The sequence below is a fragment of the Camelina sativa genome, chromosome 3, assembly GCF_000633955.1.
Source record: "Camelina sativa cultivar DH55 chromosome 3, Cs, whole genome shotgun sequence".
Taxonomy (NCBI): domain Eukaryota; kingdom Viridiplantae; phylum Streptophyta; class Magnoliopsida; order Brassicales; family Brassicaceae; genus Camelina; species Camelina sativa.
Window position 1 is genome coordinate 10,977,884 of NC_025687.1, and position 25,925 is coordinate 11,003,808.

Sequence of the window (25,925 nt, forward strand, 5' to 3'; positions counted from 1 at the left end):
TGCTGACGAAAACGTTACCGTTTCAGATGCAAATGGAAGTCATGTTATTATTATACAAACGCATTTAATTTGGTAATTTTGGCTTACGAAGACTGAGAAGAAATAAAAAAAAATAAGCATCATCGGCCATCGAGATCCAAATCCTCAGTTTCTTTTGTTCATCTCTCTTCGTATTGATCAGCAGCTACTCCGAACTCCGGTAACGGATTTGTACAATCCAGGCGGTGAATTTCTCTTAAAGTTACCACCGGTGGACAAAGGTCCAACTCCTTTGAACATCCCAAATCATGAATCCCTTTTCTTCTGGTACTCGTCTAAGGTAAATTAGATTCTCTTCTTCTTTATCCTTTTTCTCGGTTCTCTGGTTTCTTAGTGTTTTGATCAGCTCACAGATGAAATTTGAGGATTGAGCTTCGTTCATTTGAGGATTGAATTCTGATTTAAGTATTTTTTTTTTCCGATTGGTCTGTCTCGAAAATGATTTTGGTTTAGGTGTTTCTGATTCCATTAGAATTTTGATTTTAGTCTTATGAACATGATCACACCAAGGATTTGTTTTGGTAATCCTTTTGCTTATTATGTTGCTATTGGGAATTTATAGTGGAAGTTTGAATTATGATTCTGAAGTTATGGTGGGACATGTGAATGTGATTCAGGGACATGATCCGTGCCATAAGAGCTTGCAAAACAGCTGCAGAGGAGCGAGCTGTTGTGAGAAAAGAGTGTGCTGATATCCGAGCATTGATTAATGAAGATGATCCACATGATAGGCACAGGAACCTTGCGAAACTCATGTTTATACACATGCTTGGTTACCCAACACACTTTGGTCAGATGGAGTGCTTGAAACTAATTGCATCTCCTGGGTTTCCTGAGAAGAGGATTGGATATCTTGGCCTAATGTTGCTTCTTGATGAGAGACAAGAAGTTTTGATGCTTGTCACAAATTCGTTAAAACAGTATCCTTACTAAACTCTTTAGGATTAATCTTAATACTCTTAGTCCTTTGTATGGATTGTTTTTTATTGTTTAGCGGAAAAAGATAGAACAATTGTTTTTAGGTTGTATTGCTGTGATGGGAGTTCAGGAGGGGAAGATATTGTAATAGGTTTGTTTGAGTTTAACCTTAAGTCACGTGCAGAGATCTTAATCATTCGAATCAGTACGTTGTAGGACTGGCTCTTTGTGCTTTAGGGAACATTTGTTCAGCGGAAATGGCTCGTGATCTTGCGCCAGAAGTAGAGAGATTAATCCAGTTTCGTGACCCTAATATCCGAAAGAAGGTGAAGTGTTTTTTTAGTTCATATACAGGGTCTGCTGGAGTTTATTCGCTGTTGTTTTTGTTCCTTTCATCGCTTTTACCATTTATGTTGTATATATGCAGGCAGCGCTTTGCTCTACTAGAATAGTAAGGAAAGTTCCAGATCTTGCAGAAAACTTTGTTAATGCTGCTGCTTCCTTGCTTAAAGAAAAGCATCATGGGGTTCTTATAACAGGAGTTCAACTTTGTTATGAATTATGCTTGATTAATGATGAAGCCTTAGAGTACTTCAGAAAGGTAGGTCAATAATACTACACAAACCACTCTACTTATGCATACAGGAGCATCGGCGTAATGTAATTGAATTTGCTTCATTGAACTTGCGTACATGAGCTTGCTATGTTACATGTATTATGCTTTTGTCTATTATATTACTTTTGCATTAAAGTTCGATATCTGTGGTAATCACTTATAAATAGATCACTATGCTAAAATGAGGCTGATAGTCAGATTGTTACTTGTTTTTTTGTTTTATCAGACAGTCAGTTTTGACAAACCCCTTTTCTTTGTTTTGTCTCTGCAGAAATGCACGGAGGGAGTGATAAAAACTTTGAGGGATATTACTAATAGTGCATATCAGCCTGAGTATGATGTTGCAGGGATCACAGACCCTTTTCTTCACATACGGTTACTCAGACTCCTGCGTGTTATAGGCCAGGGTGACGCTGATGCTAGTGATTTGATGACTGATATACTTGCCCAGGTTAGTCATAGTTTAGCACGTGATTCTGGATATGGTTAACTATCTTCACATCTGCGATTTAATTTCTTTGTTAAACATCAAGTTTTCTTTGTTTTTTGTTTAAGTTGCCTTACATATACTTTTTTGAAAAAATGTCGTGATAAAACTATACTCATGTAATGTGATTTTGTTAAATTATAGCATGGGGGAGAAATCATTTTGTTTAGTTGATAGCGATGATGGGCTATCATTCTCTTTGGTAGATACAAGACTTATTAGGTACTGAGTTTTCCCGTACTTTCCCCCGGGTAGAATTCTCCATCTTTGGATGCCAGACTTGCCAGTCTTGGTTTTCATAGCGAGTGTTTTTATGTGGCCATATAAGTATGTCGGTTGTGCCAATCCTTTTTTTATCTCATCATGATGAATGCATCCCGCTTCTGTTACATGCATTGTTGTGGAAATCTTTTGAGTTCAGAGTCGGGGATCTACTGTGGGTTACTTTATTATCCTGGTTCTTTGATCCTTGCTGTTATGCTGAAAGATATCTTAATTCTAGTTGGTTTCATGCTATTGTAGGTGGCAACAAAAACTGAATCAAACAAAAACGCAGGGAATGCTGTACTCTATGAGTGTGTTGAAACAATCATGGCCATTGAAGACACCAGTAGTTTGCGTGTGCTGGCTATCAATATATTGGGAAGATTCTTATCAAACCGCGACAATAACATCAGGTTCAACCTCCTTCACCTCAATATTTATTTGATATCATCATATGGTATTATATGTTTATGATATAGCTTGCTTGTTTTTCCTTCCATCAATCATTTTTCTTTGGATTTGGGTAACTCTATGAAGCACAATATGCTTTGGTTACCAGCCAGCGTTTCCTTTTTAATCGTAGTTTTGTTTCTCTTTAACATGATGCATTACCTTATCAAATTCATGCTTTCCTTCTCTCAGATATGTTGCATTAAACATGCTGATGAAAGCAATCACTTTCGATGATCAAGCAGTGCAAAGACACAGAGTTACAGTTTTGGAATGTGTTAAGGTATTGTGTTTAGTATTACCAGGACAATATATTAAACAATGTTCAACTGCTAAGTAATAGATGTCTTAGAGAACTTAAAAATGCTCACTGGGTTTCTGCTTCCATCAACAATTTAGGACCCAGATGCTTCTATTCGGAAAAGAGCTCTTGAGCTTGTCACTCTTTTGGTGAATGAGAATAATGTCACACAACTGACGAAGGAGCTAATTGATTATTTGGAAATCAGTGACGAAGATTTTAAGGAAGATCTTAGTGCAAAAATTTGTTTTATCGTTGAAAAGTAAGTATTCTATTTAAAAAGTGAAGAACTTCATAGGGAGGTTTGGGGATGAGGAGAATTGGAAGTTTACCGTGAATGTCTAGTTGACTGTAATTTTTGTTGACTTGTTAACAATTTTGAAAATGTAGGTTTTCTCCAGAAAAACTATGGTACATTGATCAGATGCTCAAGGTTCTGTGTGAGGTATGGATTCAAATGCGAGACATTTATTTTATGCTCTGTTTTAACTTGTTACCACTTTATGACACTCTTTGAAATCGTTCTTTGAGATTTTATATCTGTTAAGCTATTTTCAAATTCTAAAATGCATTTTTTTGTATTTGTCGTAACCTAATGTCATCTATTCCATGTTAGTAGGCTGGAAAGTTTGTGAAAGATGATGTGTGGCATGCACTTATTGTTGTCATAAGCAATGCATCAGAGCTTCATGGGTACACAGTTAGGGCATTATACAGAGCAGTCTTGACATATTCGGAACAGGTAGCTACTTTCTAATGTTAGATTGTGTTTAGTCCTCAATCAGTCGTAACCCTTCCTAATATGGTCTCATTGAGCTTATAACCAGGAGACTCTTGTTCGAGTGGCGGTATGGTGCATCGGGGAATATGGTGATCTGTTGGTTAACAATGTGGGGATGATTGGTAGTGAAGATCCAATCACGGTGAGCAATCCTTATTCATTATTTCCTCGTTGATTAATATTTAGATGCTTTTGCTTCTTGGGATTTCTTGTTGGTTTAAAAATGTGCAATGAGTATTTAACTGCCATGAGCAGGTAACGGAATCTGATGCAGTGGACGTTATCGAGGATGCCATTACTCGCCATAACTCAGATTCCACTACAAAAGCGATGGCATTGGTTGCTCTACTGAAGCTGTCATCCCGCTTTCCTTCTATTTCAGAGTATGCTCAAATTTGTTCAGCTTCGTTGTGTTATCTGTTTTTATCTCAACTCGTCTGCACTTATCCGTTTTCAACTCTACGCAAAATGCATATGCACACTGAGTATCTTAATAATGAAATTTGGCTGTCTACCAGAAACTTTAGCGCGTTATCTTCTGAAAAATGATTAGAAATATATTATACCTGTACTTCCATCTCAACTCTCACTTTGTAATTAAACAGTTCTTTAATAATCAATGGCAGGAGAATTAAAGACATAATTGTGAAGCAGAAAGGAAGCCTTCTCCTTGAAATGCAGCAGAGAGCTATTGAGTACAATTCTATAGTTGACAGGCATAAAAATATCAGGTGGTTAATGAAAACCCTAATTCCTCTCTTCCTCGTGTATTTACTAGAGTAAATTTTCATGTTCACTCTCCTTTAAGGCTCATGACCGAATTATGTGTGCATATAGATCTTCTCTGGTTGAGAGAATGCCGGTACTGGATGAGGCTACTTTTAATGTGAGGAGGGCCGGCTCTTTTCCTGCATCAGCTTCAACAGTGGCCAAGCCTTCAGTTAGTCTTCCAAATGGTTTTGAGAAACCTGCTGTTGCTCCTCTTCTGGACTTGCTAGACCTGGATTCTGACGATATCCTTGCTGCACCTAGTTCATCTGGTGCAGATTACCTTCAGGATCTTCTGGGTGTTGACTTAGGATCATCTTCATCACAATTTGGTTAGTTCTTTGGCGTTTCTACAACTATTACATTCTTTTTATAGCGTGCTCACTTGCTATTGGTCTCTGAATGAGCAATCTTTTTTTGAAGTTATTTTCCTTGCAACACGATAACTCATGTTTGGTCTTCCCGTATTTTATGCAATGTTTTAGGTGCAACCCAGGCTCCAAAAGCCGGCACAGATCTGTTACTGGATATTCTATCAATTGGAACACCTTCTCCTGCACAAAACAGCATATCATCTATTGATTTATTATCAACAGCTGACGTTAACAGTAATCCCTCAAATGCGCTAGACACGCTTTCTTCACCAGTTCCACCTCACACAGCAACGACTGCGTCCACCGGTATGTTTGATTTATTAGATGGTCTTTCTCCAAGCCCATCAAAGGAAGGTAAGAAAAAGTCTTGGCCTTAAAAACAATCAATATGATCACTGAAACTCTTTTATAGAGATCAATAACAAGCTTTCCTCATTATTGCAGCAACTAATGGTCCAGCATATCCATCTATTGTTGCATACGAGAGCAGCTCCTTGAAGATTGAGTTCACTTTCTCAAAGCCACCAGGGAATCCGCAAACGACAAATGTCCAGGCTACTTTTATTAATTTATCTCCCAATACTTTCACAGACTTTATCTTCCAGGCTGCTGTTCCAAAGGTCATTCTTTTTGCGTTTTTCTCCCTTCTTATTCCTCTTTTCCTCAATTGATAATGGAGTATCTGTCTTGACAACTGTCCGGTTTTGAAAATTTTCTTTTAACCTTCTTTTTATTTTGGGCAACTTCCAGTTCCTCCAGCTTCACTTGGATCCAGCTAGCAGTAACACACTCCCGGTAAGCGGCAATGGTGCCATCACACAGAATCTAAGCGTCACTAACAGCCAGCATGGGAAGGTATAATCATTCTTTCTTCGTGTTCCTGTCTTCTACATTCCATGCTCGGCTTTGAAGTATAGCAATTCATGATTAATCTATGCTCAAATAAAGATAGTCTGAGCATGTGGTCTTCAGAGACTTAGCACTCAAAACGGTTTAATGTTTATGGCAGAAATCCCTTGTGATGCGCATGAGGATTGGTTACAAACTGAACGGAAAAGATGTATTAGAGGAAGGACAAGTCAGCAACTTCCCTTGCGGGTTGTGAACTACTCGATCGGCCATTGTATTTTCAGCATAAGGACTTGAGTGTGTTAATTTTCATGCAGCAAAAGCAGCTTTTGCCCTCCAATTTTTTTTGTCCATCCGTTTCCTCCAACAAATACTTTGGCCTTTTGTTTGGGATTTGAGTCTCCTTTACAAAAATTCATTCTAAACAAATATTTTGTCCGAAAAAGGAAAAAAAAATAGAGATAATGTGAAATGAAATTTTGAAAAGCTTAAATCATTAAATCAATGACATAATTTCCCCTACTGACAGAGTAGGTAATAATCAACTTTTTTCATCGATCTCATCACATCCTTTAAATGGTTGTGGTAGTAGATTCCTGGTTCTTTTAAAGGGATTAGTTTAAATCTAGAATGAGAAATGAATAGGAAAACCAAATGATCATAGATGTTGACGTGCTAATAGATTAACTTCTTGTATTAAATAGAAACGGCACCCACCTAACATAACCTACGCAAGCTAGCTTATCACAACTCTCTAGATTTCTTCTTCTAAAACACAGGTTAAAGAAAACAAATCATTTGATATCTCAACTCGTTCATCTGGTATCTGCATATGGTATTATATGTTTATGATATAGCTTGCTTGTTTTTCCTTCCATCAATCATTTTTCTTTGGATTTGCGTAACTCTATGAAGCACACTATGCTTTGGTTACCAGCCAGCGTTTCCTTTTTAATCGTAGTTTTGTTTCTCTTAAACATGATGCATTACCTTGTCAAATTCATGCTTTCCTTCTCTCAGATATGTTGCATTAAACATGCTGATGAAAGCAATCACTTTCGATGATCAAGCAGTGCAAAGACACAGAGTTACAGTTTTGGAATGTGTTAAGGTATTGTGTTTAGTATTACCAGGACAATATATTAAACAATGTTTAACTGCTAAGTAATAGATGTCTTATTCTAACTTAAAAATGCTCACTGGGTTTCCGCTTCCATCAACGATTTAGGACCCAGATGCTTCTATTCGGAAAAGAGCACTTGAGCTTGTCACTCTTTTGGTGAATGAGAATAATGTCACACAACTGACGAAGGAGCTAATTGATTATTTGGAAATCAGTGACGAAGATTTTAAGGAAGATCTTAGTGCAAAAATTTGTTTTATCGTTGAAAAGTAAGTATTCTATTTAAGAAAGTGAAGAACTACTTACTCTGACTCTTTTCATAGGGGGGTTTGGGGATGAGGAGAATTGGAAGTTTACTGTGAATGTCTTGTTGACTTGTTAACAATTTTGAAAATGTAGGTTTTCTCCAGAAAAACTATGGTACATTGATCAGATGCTCAAGGTTCTGTGTGAGGTATGGATTTAAATGCGAGACATTTATGCTCTGTTATAACTTGTTACCACTTTATGACACTCTTTGAAATCGTTCTTTGAGATTTTATATCTGTTAAGCTAATATCAAATTCTAAAATGCATTTTTTTGTATTTGTCGTAACCTAATGTCATCTATTCCATGTTAGTAGGCTGGAAAGTTTGTGAAAGTTTGTGTAAGCAAATGAAACCGAAAAATCGAGAAGAATACAAAAAATGTAGTGGTGGACAAGGAAAAATTGCATCGAAAGTGACAATGGACCAATATTTTCAGCCATATTTTCCTTACAATATTCCGCCGCTTTCTTCGTACATTCGTGAGATCACCATCAAGACCACCGAAACTCTGCTCAAAATGCTTCAAGAGAGGGCTACCATACTGCGAGAGATGCCGTATTCTTAGGAAGAACTCAATGCTCTTTACATATTCTAGCACATTCCATTTTCTTTCATTGTCCATCCATGGTGACATGCGTGTCGAATAAAGATTACCTAATTTCTCACTAATTATGTGTCTTTTAATATTCCATATATATCATATATATTGTTATTTGTTATTTGCTTTTTTTTATGAGTTTGATTTTATAAGTTGACTTTATAAGTTAGTTTTCTTAAGGTAATTGTTACTCGACCCAATTGCATGCTACTTGGAAATCAGTGTAGTTCTGACAATCTGTGTGCATATCTATAAGCTTGTTATGGTTGTCAATTTGTTTAGATAATAACCATGTTGTATTTATTATCTAATCTTGATTCCTCCAAACTCTACACAAAAGTCATGATTGAGCGAATTAACATCTTGAGTCTAATCTTGATTCCGTAATTTTGTACATGTCATAGTTATGGGATTTCAACGAACACAATCACTGATTTATGATTGAGAAACATTTTTGGATATTTTGGAACATTATGATCCATTTTGGGGCCCAATCCATATATATTACGCCATTTTCTGGCACCAAATCACAACTCTACAACGTTGGTGCAAATTTTTAACTCCATAATTATGGTTATTATGTTTTCTTTCTATTCTAGACGTAATATAATATTGGTTCATGCTTCTATTTTATTTTTCCTCAGGTAGGTCTCGCCTGTACGTCAATAACTCACGAGAATTGAGTTGCCCGCTGCATTTTTAGCCGTAAGTTAAACTTAACGTACATCATCCTCCAAGATGCTGTCATCTTTATTTTTTGGGGGACAAACACAGAAATTTCATCTAGAATTTCCTCAAACCATATTATATGCAAGCTCTGGAACGTCATTTTCTTTTTCATTTGTGGACTAAAATTTAAGAGAGAAATGGGTGTGTTTTCTGCATTTGGTGCATGGATCAATCAGAACTCGCAAGAGGTAATATCGATATAGACACTACTATCAATGGCCCATCACATAATTTAGATTATGATTATGTTTTCTTGTTCTAGGCCCCTAAGGAATCTGAGAATGTTGAATCTAAGTCAGAGATGGATAATAATAATAGTAATAATGGTCCTGCTAAGATGGAGAAATTTTATGACGAAAAAGAGTGGCAGAGGCAAAATAAACTTTGGACAGCTGCAGAGAAGAAGCATCCATGGTATGATGCACCTCCTAAGGTGAAGGTAATATAACAAAACGAGCTAAAAAAAATCTTTTTAAGGGAATTGGTAGATTAAGAATTAAGATTGACAAAACTTTCTTATATATTAATGATGTTTGAAGGTGACAACAAAAAAAGGTCTTTGTCATATGCACATATAATTGACATTGGGGTTGCATCCTGATGGAGTCTTTGAACTTTTCACTAATCCATATAACGGACCAACCACCGAACCACTTTTGGTATTCTTTCTTATCACTGTATGATATATTATTGCATGTTGAAATATATACTTGAGAGTGTACGTACTCTTTTTGCTATGAAGAAAAGCAAATCAAGAAAGGTTTTGAAGGAGGATGGACCGAGGCAGATCGCAAAGGTGGAGAAAGCTGTGGCCTGGAACTTCAATGGGAGGTCTTTTTCCGTCCCCATAAGTCTAACTGTTGATGAAAACAGAAAATATTTTACAGTAAGAAGCTTCTCTATATATACCCCCTGATCACAATAATCAATATGTTTTGTATTTGGTGTCTTGGTGAAATTTAGCTTGGATTTCTCTTACGTATTGTGGACAGGCGAAATATAAGAAATGGAAAATGATGTTGATGAAAGTGTTCAAGGGTAGCTATAAAGTGGAGCCACTATACGTAGATTCAGAACGCTTATGCAAGCACATGGAGCCGAAGAGTGTAGAAGAATACAAAAAATGTAGCGGCGGACAAGGAAAAATTGCATCAAAAGTGATAATGGACCAATACTTTCAGCCATATCCTCCTTTTAATCTGCCGCCATTTTCTTGGTTCATACGTGATATCACCATTAAGAACACCAAAAATGTGCTAAAAACACTTCAACGTTGGGGTTTCAGTATTCGAAATCCAGGTGTAATCCTTTCAACTGACAAACATGGAAACACAGAAATTTCTCCTAAACGTTAATTGGGAGTTTTTTTTTTTTTGTTCTTCGAGTGCTCAGAATCAATCTCATTGAAATCGATTATTTACGATCACTACTTTGTCAAAAACATATTTCGTTTAAATATTTATTTACGATCAATGCCACTAATTAACAACTTGACTATTCTGGAATATGTTGATGAAAGTATTCTTAATTTCTTATACAAATGGGATAGATATTTACCTAAAATACAATTGGCAAACACTAATGGTCTTTTTCCATATTATTATTTGCAATAATTTTTTTAATAAATATGATGCAAGATATTGATGTAAGAATTTTGTATTCTTGAGCAGTCAAATTAGAGCAACATCGGCCGGCCGGCCAGCAAATATATAATTCATAGAAAAACGCATACTATTATAGTTTGGTCAGTGTTCTATGGGGAATAGGTTTTTAACCATCTTCCATAATCCAATCATGCATGGTCTACGCGGAAAAGCTAGGTTGTTCCGGACGTAGTGTTGTTATTCACTTTCGAAGGCGCACTGTGATCTATGCCGTAGACCGTTCAATGAATCATAAGAAAAGTTTGTATTTAGTTTGTTTGATGCTATATAAACAAAATATATAAGGTTGTTATGTTAAATTTTTTATTATAAAAAAAAAATTTGCGCATAAGATTGGTTTATCGTGTTACACCAAAAGGGTCCACATAGAAAAAAATGAGAGGAAGCTTAATTCTCCAATTATTCAACCTTTGATCTCCTCTTTCCTCAGGTAAGTCTCGTCTGTACGTTAATCACTCACGAGAATTGAAATGTGCATGGTTTAGCCGTACGTAAAACTTAACGTACACCATTAATTCTCTCTCAAGATTTCAGCCAAGATACCTCAAAAACCATATCATATATTTTCTTTTGTGATCAGCATTTTGTAAGTTTAGTTTGCAGACTAAACTCTCAAAAAGAAATGGGTATATTTGCTGGATTTGGTAGCTGGATCAACCAGAACAATGAAGAGCCTCGTAAGGTCAGTTTCATTTCCATCAATCAAAACTCCTGAGGAAGTCAACTCAAAATAAACCCATTATAGAGATTATTCTGACAATATATATGTTTTTTCTGTTGTAGGCCGAGCCAAACAGATCTGAAAATGTTGAATCTAAGTCCGAGTCAGAAACGGATGATGACAATGACCAAGATAAGATGAAGAAATACTATGAAGAAGATGAGGTGGAGAGACAAGCTCAACTTTGGATAGATGCAGAAAAGAAGCATACATGGCATGATGCCCCTCCAAAGGTGAAGGTAATAATAACAAATCAACAAAATTAAAAAAAAATCTCTATACGTAGATTTTGTTGCCTTTTTAAAAGGAATATGAATAAAGATCTTAAAATTTTCTTATATTTGTAGGTGATAACAAAAAAAGGTCTTTGCCGTATGAACATAGAATTCACATTGGGATTTCCTCCTGATAAAGTCTTCGGAATTATCACTGCCGGATCATTTTTTCTCGACCCACCTCTGGTTTTTTTCCTTTTCACTCATTCTATGTTTCAAATGTGGTATTAATTTTTAGCAATACTTGAGAGTGTATTCTTCTTTTTTTTTTTAAATGTAGACAGGCAAATCAAAAAAAGTTTTGAGGGAGGATGGACCGAGGCAAATCGCGAAGGTGGTGAAAACCGTGGAATGGAAATTCCTTGGGTCGTCTTTCGCTATCCCCATAAGTGTAATTGTCGATGAAAACAGAAAAGACCTAACAGTAAGAAGTGTTTCTATTACCCCCTCTCACACTAGTCAATCTTTTGTTGTTTTGTATTGGTGAAACTTAACTCTAGGTTTCTCGTGGTGATGATTGTGAACTGGCAAAATATAAGAAAAAGAGAGTGATGTTGATGAAAGTGTTCAAAGGTAGCTATAAAGTGGAACCCCTATACGTAGATTCAGAACGCTTATGCAAACACATGGAGCCAAAGAGTCCGGAAGAATACAAAAGATGTAGCCGCGGACAAGGCAGGATTGCCTCAAAGGTGATAGTGAACCAATACTTTCAGCCATATCCTCCTTTTAATCTGCCGCCGTTATCTAAGTACATTCGTGATGTTACCATCAAGAACACTGTAACTGCGCTTAAAACACTTCAAAGTTGGGGTATAAACTTTCGAAGTCCTGGTATAGTGACTTCAATGGACGAAAATGGAAACGTGATAAGATCATCACCAAAAAAAAAGGAAAAACAAACAAACGTTGAAAGAACTTAGACCAATTAAATGAATGCTATGTTGTAAGTGTAAAACCCCATTTATTATAGTCTTCTATATAGAAATAACTCTACTCGTTTCATTTTAACAAAGAAAACTCTAGTCGACTTAAGGATGTCACCAAGTCGAGTGGGAGTACTAATTGAGTTACTCGTGTTTTTGTAGGGCCAAATTTTAATTAAAAAATTCAAAAGCTGGTCCACTATAAAAAGAAATGTTTCTCCAATTGCTTATTGAAGTAACGTTTCTCTACTGTTTATAAGCCATAGACAATTTTCATTGGTTCAATTTTCATTGAAGCAACATTACTTATTGTATGATTAAAGTATTATTATTTTTTATTTTTTTGAGAATCTCCAGCCAGTTCTCGGTTGGACATGCCCAGTAACCTTAAGCCCATACTAACTCTTTATTCATTCTATCACGTTCCATACCATGCCATATAGTGACATGATGCATTGTATGCAGATCCACCTAACATTCAACTACACTGAACTTTTGACATTCATTATAATAAGCACTATTCATAATCGGCTAATTGGCCCATTAATTACATATCTAAGTCCATGATACTTGGATGTCACGTAGCTCTAAGCCCGCCTCTGTTTAAAAGGGGGAAAAAATGTTAATGGGGTATTTCTTTTTTCCTTTTTCTGTCGTCATCTTACTTCTTTATTCAACAAACATAATTACAGATTTTTTACTTCGCTTAGGATAATATAGATTAGAGAGGCTTGAAAAGACAAAGAACAAAAAAACAAAAATTCATTATTGAGTTTGAATTACACAAACCAGAGTCGACTTTTTTTATCGTAGGGTAGAGGAGAACAGGTTAGAGTATCACGAGTTCAATTGCGACAAGTGAAAAACACGAGTCGAAAGCTATGTCCGGCCGATTTTACGCACATGCTTTACCGACCAAAGAGAGAACTCACGAGAATAGAACTTGTCCCAGATCTTTAGTTCTCAGAGCGTAAGGTACACTCAATCTCCACCTAACTGATTCTTGATATCATTAATTTCCAATTTCATTTATAATCTTAGATTAATTTGATTAATCAAATCTTTCTCTATGTGTGTTTCCCTCAAACCACATCGTTGACTTGCTCTGTTTTTGTGAACTAATTCTACAGAAACAAAATGGGTGGATCTGAAGTTTCAAGATCAGAGGAGAAGAGCGGTCTAGGTTTGGTTAAACTGTTCGAAAATAATGTCGTATTTTCAGGATTTTTGGTCTGGATGAATCAAACCATTCAAGAGCCTCTCAAGGTAAAAAAAACTTTCATTTCCATAATATAGAAATTTAGTTAGATTATGATTCTTGATGTTGTTGTTATTGTAGGCTGAGTTCAAGAGATTAAGGAATGTTAAAGAGCTAAGCTTGATTAAGTCAGTGTCAGAGATAGAGACTACTTATGAGAAGCATAGAGATGAGGAGAAGTTAGAGAAGCAACTACAAGCTTGGAGAGATAACCCTTCATGGATCGATCAACCTCCTAAAGTGGTGGTAAGATTAGATATAGAAAAAAATCTCAAAACTTAAGAGACTTGGTAGAATTTAGTCAAAAAGATTGATTCTTAAATTTTTTATGTTTGTAGGTGAAATCACAAAATGGTTTGTTTTGCCATTTGAACATTGAAGTAGACGTAGGATTGCCTCCTGAATCAGTGTACAACATTTTCACTCATCCAGACAACAAAAAATACTTCAAAAACATCAAGGTGCTTTTGCATGCCCACGTTCTTCTTTTGTTTGAATTGAGTTGAATATTTCAACAAATACTTGAGACAGAGATCTTAATGATCATAAACAGGAAAACATATCGATCATTTTTTCTCGACCCACCTCCGGCACAAAACAGCACACCACCTATTAATTTATCATCAACACATTCTGAACAGGTAGCTCTTGCTTTTCTTATGTTCAATTGATTTCAGTCCTCAATTAGTAGAATCCTTGGTAATATTCGTTTTTTTTGAGGTTTCCACCAGGAGACCCTTGAGCCAGGGGTGATATGGTGCATTGGGGAATATGGTGATATGTTGGTTAACAATGGTACTGAATATGGTGATCCAATAACGGTGAGAATTATAATACCAATCCTAACAATGTATTTGCTCCATTTTTAACTATGCAAATGCTCTTGGATTTTGGGATTTCTCTTTTGACTTAAGAAATAGCGTGCAATGACTAGTTAACTGCCTTGAGCAGGTAAAATAATGACGTTATCGAGGATGCTATTACTTGCCATAACTCAGATATGAGGACAAAAGCGATGGCATTGGCTACTCAAGTGAAGCTGTCATCCCGCGTTCCTTCTATCTCAGAGTGAGTATGTTCAAGTGTTTTCGGTCTCAGTGTGCAATCTGTTTCTATCTTGAAATAGTTCATCTAATATTTTCTTTCCGCCCGTACAAGCTTTTTGTTGGCAAACAAATTAAATCTCGATGGAATCTCTTTGGGTTTTCACTTTGTGGTTGTCATTACCTCTTCCTAGATATTCTAATGAGATATAGAGATTAGTTTAGGATTAGAATGAGAAATGAAAAGGAAAGCCAACTGATCCTCCTAATTAATACGTGTGCTATTAGATCACCTTATTGTATTTAAAAACAAAAACAAAAGACAGTACACACTTAAAAAAAAAACCCAGCTAAACTGCGCACAGCCTAGCCTAACTAAAGCTCCCTCGCTTTTCACAACTATGGGCTTCTACTCCGCTTTTTGGTAGATTGACCACCACAAAGCTTACCAACGAGACTCAGGTATCCTGTATGCTCATCTATGACTCTTCTAACTATAGCTTTGCGTTCAATATCCACACCAATCTCAAAAACCCGGCGAAAGGCTCGGGGCTCTGCCAAGCCTTTAAACACTATGTAGACATTTGCACTTTTGGCTTTGAGTCTCTCATTCGGCGGCTCCACATCTCCAGTAGCAGTTTCTATCGCGACTTTCACAATCTCCAACTGGGACAGAACTTCTGTCATCCGATGCATCTACAATTTTGGATTGGAATTCATTATTATGATAATTAGCAGCAGTGACACTCGTGGTGATATATCATTATTGACATGTAAAACTTACTTCAGAGATGAGCCTATCATTTACATAAATGACAAGTTCCAAATACACAGAAATCCAATCATTGGCTTGCCACTCTGATTCCTTCACTTGCATAGGCAACAATAACACATATCACTGCTGCGCTAGCTAGCTTAACGGATCATGCATGAGCAAAACAAACTAATGTAGTGTCGTGCGTGATTAATATATAGAGGATCTTACAAAGTAAAATCGTTTTTGGTCTTTCAAAGCATCATCGGAGGGCCAATCAGGCAATTCTCCTTTGAAGATACCAGCAGCGGATGCGCCACCATGAAAGTGAGGTATGAAGGGCATCTTGGTGGTCTCTGTGCAACATTTATTAATGATAAGTCAGATTCTATTTAAAAATCAGGCTTTTCTAAAAAAAAACACATATAAATGCACGACAAGTCACCTTCGCCTTTAGGTCTAGCAACGGAGCACGCTAAATCCAAACTGCCAAATTTTCCTTCATCAACGCGAACCTGAAAGGTTTTACCCAATGGGCAAGCAACTGAATCGTGTGCAAGCAGAGTCATGTAGTAAGAGGACAGACAGTTCTGTAACATGTTGAATTTTACTAGGGAATCGAACTGGAAGTTAGTTCCCTGACAGATATGAAGAAAGAAAATTAATGGAATCAATTTGAATATTTAGTGTATATAAAATAATGTACCAACCAGCTAAGGAGGAGTTTAAATATATAAATATATACCTCCAACAGATTGTAACGATGAAGCCCCAACTTAGCATAAAGCTTCGTCAAAAGACGAGGATACCATCCTTTACAGTCGCAGGCAAGCAGTCCAGCAGTGATCATAATTCCATCCATAGATGATGGTAGTGAAATATTCTCTATATCGAATCCCTATATGAAATACCAATCAGCAAAGTTAAAATAGTACATCTATATATACTATATCAGTCCATTAATTACAACCCTATAAACGAACTAGGATCATGAATCATGATAGATAGGTTTAATTTTTGTAAAACAAAGGGAACATATCACAATTAATCATAGATAACTTCTCTCTTAATTATTAATAAGATGAAAGAATTATTACTTCGGATTCCTCCGCTTGACGCCAATATTCCACATGCGCAGTGTAGCTGTTCTCCGTCGTCATATCCTTCTCTTCCTCCTCGCCGTCGTGGTCGTGAATGCCTTTTTTCTTTTTCTTTTTTTTGGGCGATTTATTATCATTATATACCCCATCGGCGCATCCGATGGATATATATTATTTCTATGGGCTTCAGTTGGGCCTTCTCAGTCCAAATCTCATCTCTCATTTATGAAACAAAGCCTATATACACATAGATTCATGAATGAAATTGTATGTATTATTTTTGTATATGAATATTATTGAATAATGTTTAAAGTGAGCAACATAGGTGGGTTACTAGACACATCTCTCAAAGTCGAGGACATGCATGTATCTAATACGGCGGCCTTTGCCTTTCGGACCAAACCATGCACTCTTTTCTTTTGCAGTTTGGCCGTTTCCCATCCGAGTGTAGAGTTTTGACATACCGTAGACATCCGGGTGTAGAGTTTTGATAAGTAGACGGACCTGGATCCAATTTAATTTTGGTTGGTCCATATATCTGTCTAGATTTAGGCTCGTAGGCCTAATTGAGGTGTTGACTGGTTCTCCTGCAAACGTTGCGTTTGCGGGTGGTAGCGATTGCTATCAATTGGAACCAATCACACAAACCGCTCCCAATCGCTCCTAATCGCTCTCAACCACTCCAAACCACTGAATTCCAAAAGCTGTTTCCCGCAAGCGTTTCCAGATACGGACGATTGCGGTTGGAATTTTTTTTCTTTTTTTTTTTTGTAAAAAAACTTAAAAAAATCAATGATAATGAATTTTTTTTTGTTATATCTTCTATCTAACCATTTTACTCATTAAAGATGAGAGAAAATGAAGTACGGATACGATTGCAGAGATTATAAAATAATTTTTAAACAATTATAAAAAAATAATATTCCAATTAACAATAACCCAGAAAACTTGATGTAAATTTAATGGCACATCACACATAAGTTCAAAAAAATCTAAATAAATATAATATTTTATCAGAAATTTAATAAAATAAGATTATTTGTGAAAAATATTAAAACAAATCACGAGTGACTCTTCTCAACTCTCACTTGACCATTCCTACCGATGCAACTACTGACCCACGATCTAAGAGAAAAGAGAAAAGATCTACGATCTAAAGCATATGTTTTGTCATTTATCAAATTACTTGATTAAATTTTTGGTGAAAAGCCAAATCCATAAAGGAATAAGTATTTTAATCTGAAATTAATTTGTTTTTGAATAATTATTTTAGTATTTTTTAATAAATTTTAATTATAAATCAAGTTTAATAAATTTTTTGGTGTTTTTAAATATTTATATATTACATATCACATTTATTATGTTCCAACCGCTATTACACCCGCTGGTCAACCAATCGTAAATCTCCCGCAAACGCACCAATTTTAAACCACTAAACCAGTCGTTCAAAACGCTTAATAACGCTTGAAACCGCAATCGCCCGCTTCCGCAATCTCCCACAACCACAACTGCAACCGCAGCGTTTGAACCAGACCCTAAAACTAAAGTGGCAGCTATGTTTCCAAACCACGTGATGTCGAAACGATATATGTTAATTACACCCAACCAAAAAAACACACACACACATCAGCATCCAAGGCTCATGTCTCTTTGAAGACTGAAGAGGCACGATGGTGGATGAGTTGGCAAAACATCTGCAAGTTATGGGTTACACTTGCATGCGTTTCCAAATAATTTGGGATAATGATGTGAGTAATCAAATAAACAAGTGTTTGCAACAAATACATGCCTTTTAATGTGCTATGATCTTATCATACATACATTTATATATGGGAATTTTGCTAGATCTACCACATTTGTTTAGAAACTTTCTAGTTTTGCCACATTTGAAAACACATTTTCTAATCTACCATAAGAGATAACCAAAAAGACGAAATTGACCCGCAACTAATGGGCATATAGTATCACGTGTTCCAGAACCTGTTTGGCTACCCGCAATATTAGTTTACAAATTATTAACAATATATATAATAGAAAAAATATAAGTTTTGGACAATATTTATCCTGCAAACAATAATTATATTTGACATAAGTTTGTCTACCACCACTAAATTAGTGTGTTGTAGACTAATAAACGATAGACATTACTTATAAATTGTCTACTAAAAAATATTACAGTAGACAAATATTTCTCGTAGACAAGATTTAGATAGTAGACAAAAATATTACAATGGACAACTAATGTCGTAGACCAAAAAAAATATAATGTGAAACAATTAACATGATGGACAAAAAAAACATCATGGCCTATTTTCAGAAAACCTAATCTCCTTTTGCAACAATCTCATGGCATGGTGTGGTGGCTACGCAGCGATGAGCGGATGATCAGAGTTGACATGCTGCAAAGAGATTTCAGGAGAGCTTCCGCAGAGATTTGAATTGATACAGATTTGAAGACTTGAGGTGGATCTAGGGGTAAAAGCTTCAACATATGAGATGTAAAACTTGGGTCTGTAAGAGTGTCGGTGACTACTACTCCGCCTTCTGCCGTTGTTGATTGAAAGGATTTTGAAGCTTGTCGGCTTAAAAAGAGGTTAGAGAGGTTTGAAAATTTTGAAAAAATTGAGACAGCTGAAAAAGAATTAAAACAGAAAAGAGATTGCAAAAAAAGTCAACATGGAGAACGAGATCCCAAAGCTTCAACGGCCCAGAGAACATGAGATAGGGTTTCTCGATATTGGGCTTCAGAGAGAATGGTACAAGACACATATATATATATATATATATATATATATTTTCTTTAGTTTTGTAAAAATAAATGAGATAATGAGAGATAGATAGTTTAGTCAGTTCATATAATGTATGTGGTATTCTAGGAAAGGAGTTATGTAATGTGGTAGAAACCATAAAAAAATGTTTTGTAATATGATAGATTTGTTAGAAATCTCTTTATATATCATCCTACGTGGCCTTTCTTAACCCATACGTATCTTAGTATCTAGTTATCGTTTCACACTTAGTACTAAAAGAAACCCTTGATATATATTGTTGTTTTACCATATGAGTGTGCAATGTAAACGTTAGGTTTATATATAGAGCAGGCTAGCAGCACGTTCATTCTATGATAATGGGAAATGAAGTTGGGGAAATTAAATGATCACAGGAGTTTGATAAGAATACATGCAAATTAATTTGGAAGTGTATAAACAAGTACTTGAAGTAGTTTAAAGCAAATAGAGTCCGACTCGCACATAAGCAGACATATTCGACCGTGTAAGCATCAACAGATTATTTATTTTCTAATGATTGGAATCCATACCGAAATGTTGTGAAACTCATACTATACATTTTGTGCTTAGACCAAAACTATGACCTGATATATCTATCACTTGAATATATTCTTCACATTATACTCTGAGAAACAAATTAATAAAAAATGTCTTTACAGTAAACAGTTTCGAGATTTTATAGAATGAAACAAAATCATAAATTATTTATTTTAGAAAAAGAGAGGGGGACATGCAGATTCATTGCAAAGGAACGTAGAGTAAAGTTTTTTTGTATTTAGGCAATGATCGGACAAAGGTTTGTAGATACAACGAGGCCTAAGGCTAGATGGAACCCACATGGGCGCAAAAAGATTTGATCACATCAGCCACGTGGATTAGGCCAAAACCCAATGTTATAAACTTATAGTCCCTTTGTAATTAACACTTCTGTCTCTGATAAACACAGCAAAAGCAAACGCACTTTCGTGTCAATCATCAACATCAACCATTAATATTCGAGTGGAGTCTAATGTCACTAGCTTGTTCTAGATTTCCTTGGATACATTTATTAATATATGTTTTATAAAATTGAATTGATCTCCATACACAAAAGGTCATTCACTCATGAGTGTGTGTGTGTGTTTTTTTTTTCTCTCTTGTGTTTTTAGTTTGGTGCTCAAACAATAAGATTTAGTACTTGACTAAAACTATAAGCTAGTGAGTTGGTGCATATAAAAACCTTATTTAAATTTCAGAATAGAATAAGAAGCCTTGGGAGTATTTAAATATGGACCACCCTTTCACGTTCATTGCATAATCAGTAATCACAACTCAGTTTCATAAGCAAATAAATAAATAAAGGATATGGAAACGTCGCGATCGTACATAAAGGAGAGGGAGAAGCAAACGAAAAAGTTAACGGGTCGTGGGTCAGTAGCCGGATCCGGGTCGGTCCAGATGAAGGTGAGGAAGCTCCGAGTGCTTATACCTGGCGGACGAAGATTGAACCAACCGGATCAGCTTCTTATAAAAGACTGCTGATTATATCGTTCATTTGGAATTGAGAATTAAGTTTCTAAAAGCCTTTTCTGAAATCTACTCACTCTCTCAAACATTTTGATTAGTCTTTTTAGTTTCTTCAATCTTCTTTCAATCTGGTTACTATATATTCTAAACTAAATCTTATCACAACCTATACGTAGAAAATTTAATTACTTTTTGTACGGTGTTTGGTGGGTTAAGTGGGCTTTCATTAGCAAAAAAGAATTTCTTTTCTTTCGGTATTGTTATGTCTGGTCTTATAGGTTGAATTATTTTTATTAGGTATTTCATGATCTTTTTGTCGTTGGTTTGCTATTACGATAATGCAGAAATATTACGTTTAATATTACGTTTAATATTACGTTTCATGATCTGTATGCTATTACGTTTCATTATCGTTGGTTTAATATTACGTTTATAATATTACGATAATGCAGAAAGAAAAAATATGTTTGCTATTATAGTAATTCTGTATGGTTTGCTATTATACGTAGGGGGTGTTTTTTTTTTTCCAAATCCACCCAAATAACTAGGTGAAGACCAAGGATTTCCAATCTCTATATTATAAGTAAAACATATTTTCAAATCCATCCAAATTCAATATGAAATCAAATCCATACTCAAATCTTGAATAATGAATAAATGGTGATTTTAACTAGGATTTAGAATTCATAGAAACAATAACACATAAATTTAATAAAAATTTTAAAATCAATGATTGAATAACACATGATTTAACTTGGATTTTTAAATCCATTAAAATCAAGGATCGAATAACCCCTTTAATAACCCCATGAATTTGTCAAGTACATTCTTTCAAAATTGGGAGATGATGACAGGTTTTTTCTTTGTTTCACCGACTCCAAATGTCGACGTTAAATTTTTGGAAAAAAAAAGACTGATAAAATGTGAAATGAAATGGGAGAAATGATCGACGGGATTTTGACAAGAATGAATATATGAAATTGAATTTGGAAGTACGTATATAAACAAGTTGAGGTTTACGCAAAATTAGTCCGACTGGTTTTACTTCAGAGAATATATAAGGCCATGTTTATAGGGAGAACACATGGGGTGTTCTTAGGCATTTTAAAAATGAAAATAATTGAATAGTGGACTTAAGATCAGGCTCACTGATCTTATTCTAGAACTGTTCTTGGGCCTGATCTTGTGTGACGTGTCTCTTTCGGATTGGTTGAAAATATATGGAATAAATTTGGACATTAATCTATGTATTAATTAAATAAAATGTTTGTCTTGTTTAATTAATTAAGTAATATGTTTGTTTGTTTTTTTTTTAAATTTTATTTACAATGTTTTTTTTTGTTTCATAAAAATATGGCATTGTATTTTGAATTTTAGTAAAAGTTTTATAAGTTTGCAATTAAAATGTTATTTTATAAATTTTTATAATTGTAATATGTTTAAGAATATTAATAAACATTATATTATTAAATAGTATTAAACATTCTTAAATTTTTTATTAAACATTAATCTATGTATTTATTAAACATTCTTAAATTTCTATAAGAATATTATATTATTAAATATTAAGATCTTAAACATGTTCTCCCAATAACTAACTTTTTAACAAAAGTTCTTAACTACTGATCTTACATTATTTTCACAATATTTATACTCTAAGAACACCCTAAACTGATCTCCCCATAAACATGCCCTAAGAGCTACTTCAACTGACAGATTCGATCGCGTACGTAGGCATCAATAAATTATACTGTATTTTCTAACAGTGCATAAAATAGTAAAATAGGCTTGTAAACGGTCTAGTAATTCAGAGAAGATATAAGAGATAGTGAGATACTCTAGGACTTGTAGTAATGAACTAATGATCATTTAAAATTACAAATAAGAGTAATATTTTTTTTTTTTGCTAAACAGAATAAGAGTAATATTTAATAATCATCGATTTTTGGACAATGTATTTAGGGGGGGTTATTGGTTTAGGATTTAGAAAGAATTTGAATGATTTTAAAAGTTATGTAAAATATGTTGTTATTCAATCAAGACTTTTTAAAACTCTTTAAAAATTTGGTGTTATTGGTTGTGGATTTGTAAAAAGTTATCTAAAATCTTGATAAATCTAGTGTTATTGGATTAAGAGTCTTATAAAGTCATTAAAAGTTTTATGTTATTCAATTAAAACAAAAGAATCATGGATTGTTAATGAATTCAAATTTTGTGTTATTGGTTTAGGATTTTATAACATTTCCTTCATAACAAAAGTCATGAAAACTCTTTCATCAAATAGAAAGATTTTGAAAGATTTTATGAAATATTTTACAAGATTAGGAAACACAAATCAGCAAGATTTAAAATAACTTCCTAAACAATCTCTTATAGAATCCTTCATTTTTACTTTCTAATTTTCTATGATTTAAAAAATCAGCAAGATTTTTAAAAACACAAAGTCATTAAAACTCTTTCTAAATCCTAAACCAATACCTCCCCCTTAAGTAGGTATGTATAAAGAAGCATTAATTTACATAGATATTGTACTCATTTAAGTCAAAACTTAAAAGTAATAAAATTAAATTAAAGTATACAGTATTAGGCAAATACTTATCTTGAAAACTACACCGAATCATTATAGTAATTAGACTCTCATAATGAGTATTACTCAACGTCTGACAATGCAACAAACAGAACATAGTATTAGTAGCAACTTATATGGTCCATCCCATTTTTGAATACTCTTAAAAAAACAAAGGTTTAAACCCCCCACCAAAGAGATTAACATTCGGCTTCTCATTCTTTTTTCTCACCACCACAAAGCTTACCAACAAGAGTAAAATATCCTGTATCGTCCATGACCCTTCTGACGATAGCTTGTCGTTTAAGATTCACACCACTTGGAAAAACTTGTTGAGGGGCTCGGAGCTGAGATATGCCCTTAAATGATATGTAGACAATTGCACATTTGGCCTTGAGCCTCTTCTTCGGCTGCAGCACATTTGTAGTTTCTATCACTACTTCCACAATATACAACCCGGACAGATGGCTATACTGCAGCATAAAACAACAGTGTGGTGTTAATTACCAAACAGTGACCAATCATGGTGTGTCATTAACTGAGATTCAAAACTTACACGATTGATGGACCTAACAAATTACAAGTTCCAAATACATCAAAATCCAATTATTATATTGCAAATCTGCTTCCTTCACCTACATGCAAAGGCAACAATTAATAACATATCAGTATCACTGCTGCTAGCATAACGGATCATGAGCACAATAAATCATAATTAATGTAGTGTCGTGAGTGATTAATACATAGAGGATCTTACCAAGTAAAATCGGTTTTGGTCTTTTAAATCATCATCCGAGGGCCAATCAGGCAAATCACCTATGAAGATACCAGCAGCGGATGCGCCACCGTGAAAGTGAGGTATAAAGGGCATCTTGGTGGTCACTGTGCGACAATTTTTATTAGTCAGCAAGCTAAGTGAATTTGTATTACTCATGCTAGACTACTATAATAAAAAATAAGAATAATGCAGTGACCACAAGTCACCTAATTCGTCTTTAGGTCTAGCAACGGAGACTGTCAAATCCAAACTCCCGTAGGTGCGTTCATCGACTCGAACTTGAAAATCTTTACCCGATGGGCAAGAACGTGGATCGTGTGCAAGCAGAGTCATGTAGTAAGAGGACACAAAGTTCTGTAACATGTTGAATTTCTTTAGGGACCCGAGATGGAAGTTAGTTCTCTGACAGAACGAAGAAAGAACAAAAATAAATGAGAAATGTGTGGGTATAACAATAACAGAGCAACATGTTGTAACATGTAGTAAGAGGACACAAAGTATGGAAACCAGAAGAGACTTAGATTTCGTTACCTTCAACATATTGTAACGATGAAGCCCCACATTAGCATAATGCTTGACCAACATACGGTGAGGATAATGGTCAACATAACGTTCACAGTCGTAGGCTATCAGTCCATTTATCCTTCCAATCATAGATGGCGGTACAACAACATGCTCTAAATCAAAACCCTATATATAAGCAAAATCAATCTATCATACCAAAAAAAAAACCCTAGAAACGAACTAGGATGAGAGGTTTAGGGTTAATTTTGTGAAACAGATGGGAACAAATCACAATTATATAGATAAATTCTCTAAACAAACGATTAAGAAGATGAATGAATTACTTCGGTTTCCGCCACTTGAAGCCAGTAAGCTCTCTGCAAACGGAAATACTTCTCCTCCGCCGTCTCCTCCGCCGTCTCCATAAAATCTCCTCCTCGTGTTTGGGATCCAGGCGATATTAGTTTCTATTTTACTTTTATATAGGGCGAACATTAGACGGACTTCAGTTGGGCCTTCTCAACCTAAATCTTATATCTGATTTACGAAACCAACCCCATACATAAAAAAATATGTAATCTCTATTATCTTCTTTTTTTCTTTTTTCCCTCATATGTAATCTATTTCTATATTAGTATTTTCGAATGAAATTACAAATTTAAAATAAATGTTCGTTTTTAAGAAAATTACAATATTTTTATATTCATATTAAAAAAATTCACGATTAATTAATTATATTTATTATCCATATAATCAAAATTCTAACATTATCTATATAAAATATCTACATAATGTTCCAAAATTAATAATACAAATATTTGAAATATTTTGTCATATTCAAAATTATGATTCTCCTTTCATCTTTGTTTGATTTTTATCTTTTAATTGTTTAGACTCATCACATATATAAAGCTATTAAAAATCTATTATTTTTCCACATGATTCAGATTTGAAAATCTATTATTACTTAATTATTATTATGAATATGGTTTAAAATTGGGGGATTTCAAAAACACCCCTTTTGCAATACCATTTTTCAAAAACACCCCTCTTTCAAACTTTACCAAAAAAGCTACTAAAATTTTGAAAATTTTCTAAATTTGTGTGTAAGCTTATTAATATATACACAAATTACCTTTATATGTGTGTATTTTTTTTCTATTTTATAAATACAATATAAATACTTTTTAAAAACTGTTTAATTTTTTTTTTAAACCTTGTAAAAAACTTTTTAAAATGTTTTATAACTTTATAAATATTTGGATCGAATCTCAAGGTAGTATTACGTAGAAGTATCTTGTGAACCATATAAAACTTTATAATTTTTTATATTTAAAAAAAGGTATTTTTGAAAATGAATAGATGAAAGAGATATTTTTGAAAAGGGGTACACCAAAAGGGGTATTTCTAAAAAATTCTCTTTAAAATTTTGTAT

General features: G+C 34.5%; 6 protein-coding genes and 1 pseudogene across 9 annotated transcripts; 5 read left to right on the top strand and 2 right to left on the bottom strand.

Annotated features, from left to right (window-relative positions):
* LOC104776510 (AP-1 complex subunit gamma-1) lies at window positions 76-6,340 on the top strand. Its single transcript, XM_010500597.2, has 18 exons — window positions 76-319; window positions 657-959; window positions 1,142-1,283; window positions 1,385-1,558; window positions 1,845-2,024; window positions 2,583-2,737; window positions 2,967-3,057; window positions 3,174-3,337; window positions 3,466-3,520; window positions 3,695-3,817; window positions 3,903-3,998; window positions 4,112-4,239; window positions 4,483-4,587; window positions 4,694-4,956; window positions 5,110-5,352; window positions 5,443-5,618; window positions 5,749-5,853; window positions 6,008-6,340. Exons 1-18 carry the CDS (start codon window positions 288-290, stop codon window positions 6,101-6,103), a joined length of 2,631 nt encoding a protein of 876 aa, XP_010498899.1. The 5' UTR covers window positions 76-287; the 3' UTR covers window positions 6,104-6,340.
* On the top strand, window positions 6,860-7,678 carry LOC104776511 (AP-1 complex subunit gamma-1-like). The gene is made up of 4 exons (XM_010500598.2): window positions 6,860-6,958; window positions 7,076-7,239; window positions 7,370-7,424; window positions 7,594-7,678. Exons 1-4 carry the CDS (start codon window positions 6,884-6,886, stop codon window positions 7,627-7,629), a joined length of 330 nt encoding a protein of 109 aa, XP_010498900.1. The 5' UTR covers window positions 6,860-6,883; the 3' UTR covers window positions 7,630-7,678.
* On the top strand, window positions 8,881-9,990 carry LOC104776512 (annotated as a pseudogene).
* LOC104776513 lies at window positions 10,872-12,324 on the top strand. Of its 2 annotated transcripts, none has more exons than XM_019241645.1 (5): window positions 10,872-10,952; window positions 11,054-11,230; window positions 11,339-11,452; window positions 11,547-11,690; window positions 11,767-12,324. In XM_019241645.1, exons 1-5 carry the CDS (start codon window positions 10,893-10,895, stop codon window positions 12,187-12,189), a joined length of 918 nt encoding a protein of 305 aa, XP_019097190.1. In that variant the 5' UTR covers window positions 10,872-10,892; the 3' UTR covers window positions 12,190-12,324. The 2 variants fall into 2 exon arrangements, with proteins under 2 accessions (XP_019097190.1, XP_010498902.1); XM_010500600.2 differs by having other exon boundaries at window positions 11,806-12,324.
* On the top strand, window positions 12,884-14,659 carry LOC104776515. 3 transcript variants are annotated; one of them, XM_010500605.2, is made up of 7 exons: window positions 12,884-13,167; window positions 13,323-13,458; window positions 13,532-13,696; window positions 13,789-13,911; window positions 14,004-14,091; window positions 14,171-14,271; window positions 14,402-14,659. In XM_010500605.2, the coding sequence occupies exons 2-5, from the start codon at window positions 13,330-13,332 to the stop codon at window positions 14,064-14,066; spliced, it is 480 nt and encodes a 159-aa protein (XP_010498907.1). In that variant the 5' UTR covers window positions 12,884-13,167; window positions 13,323-13,329; the 3' UTR covers window positions 14,067-14,091; window positions 14,171-14,271; window positions 14,402-14,659. The 3 variants fall into 3 exon arrangements, with proteins under 3 accessions (XP_010498907.1, XP_010498904.1, XP_010498905.1); XM_010500602.2 differs by having other exon boundaries at window positions 12,885-13,167; window positions 14,182-14,271; XM_010500603.2 differs by lacking the exon at window positions 12,884-13,167 and having other exon boundaries at window positions 13,198-13,458; window positions 14,182-14,271.
* LOC104776514 (UPF0725 protein At1g23970-like) lies at window positions 14,741-16,464 on the bottom strand. Its single transcript, XM_010500601.2, has 6 exons — window positions 16,345-16,464; window positions 15,993-16,145; window positions 15,693-15,885; window positions 15,479-15,603; window positions 15,278-15,358; window positions 14,741-15,189 (listed from the first exon to the last, which is right to left on the bottom strand). Exons 1-6 carry the CDS (start codon window positions 16,405-16,407, stop codon window positions 14,893-14,895), a joined length of 912 nt encoding a protein of 303 aa, XP_010498903.1. The 5' UTR covers window positions 16,408-16,464; the 3' UTR covers window positions 14,741-14,892.
* Window positions 23,238-24,985, bottom strand: LOC104776516 (UPF0725 protein At1g23960-like). The gene is made up of 6 exons (XM_010500606.1): window positions 24,835-24,985; window positions 24,518-24,676; window positions 24,193-24,388; window positions 23,966-24,090; window positions 23,765-23,843; window positions 23,238-23,681 (listed from the first exon to the last, which is right to left on the bottom strand). The coding sequence occupies exons 1-5, from the start codon at window positions 24,913-24,915 to the stop codon at window positions 23,778-23,780; spliced, it is 627 nt and encodes a 208-aa protein (XP_010498908.1). The 5' UTR covers window positions 24,916-24,985; the 3' UTR covers window positions 23,238-23,681; window positions 23,765-23,777.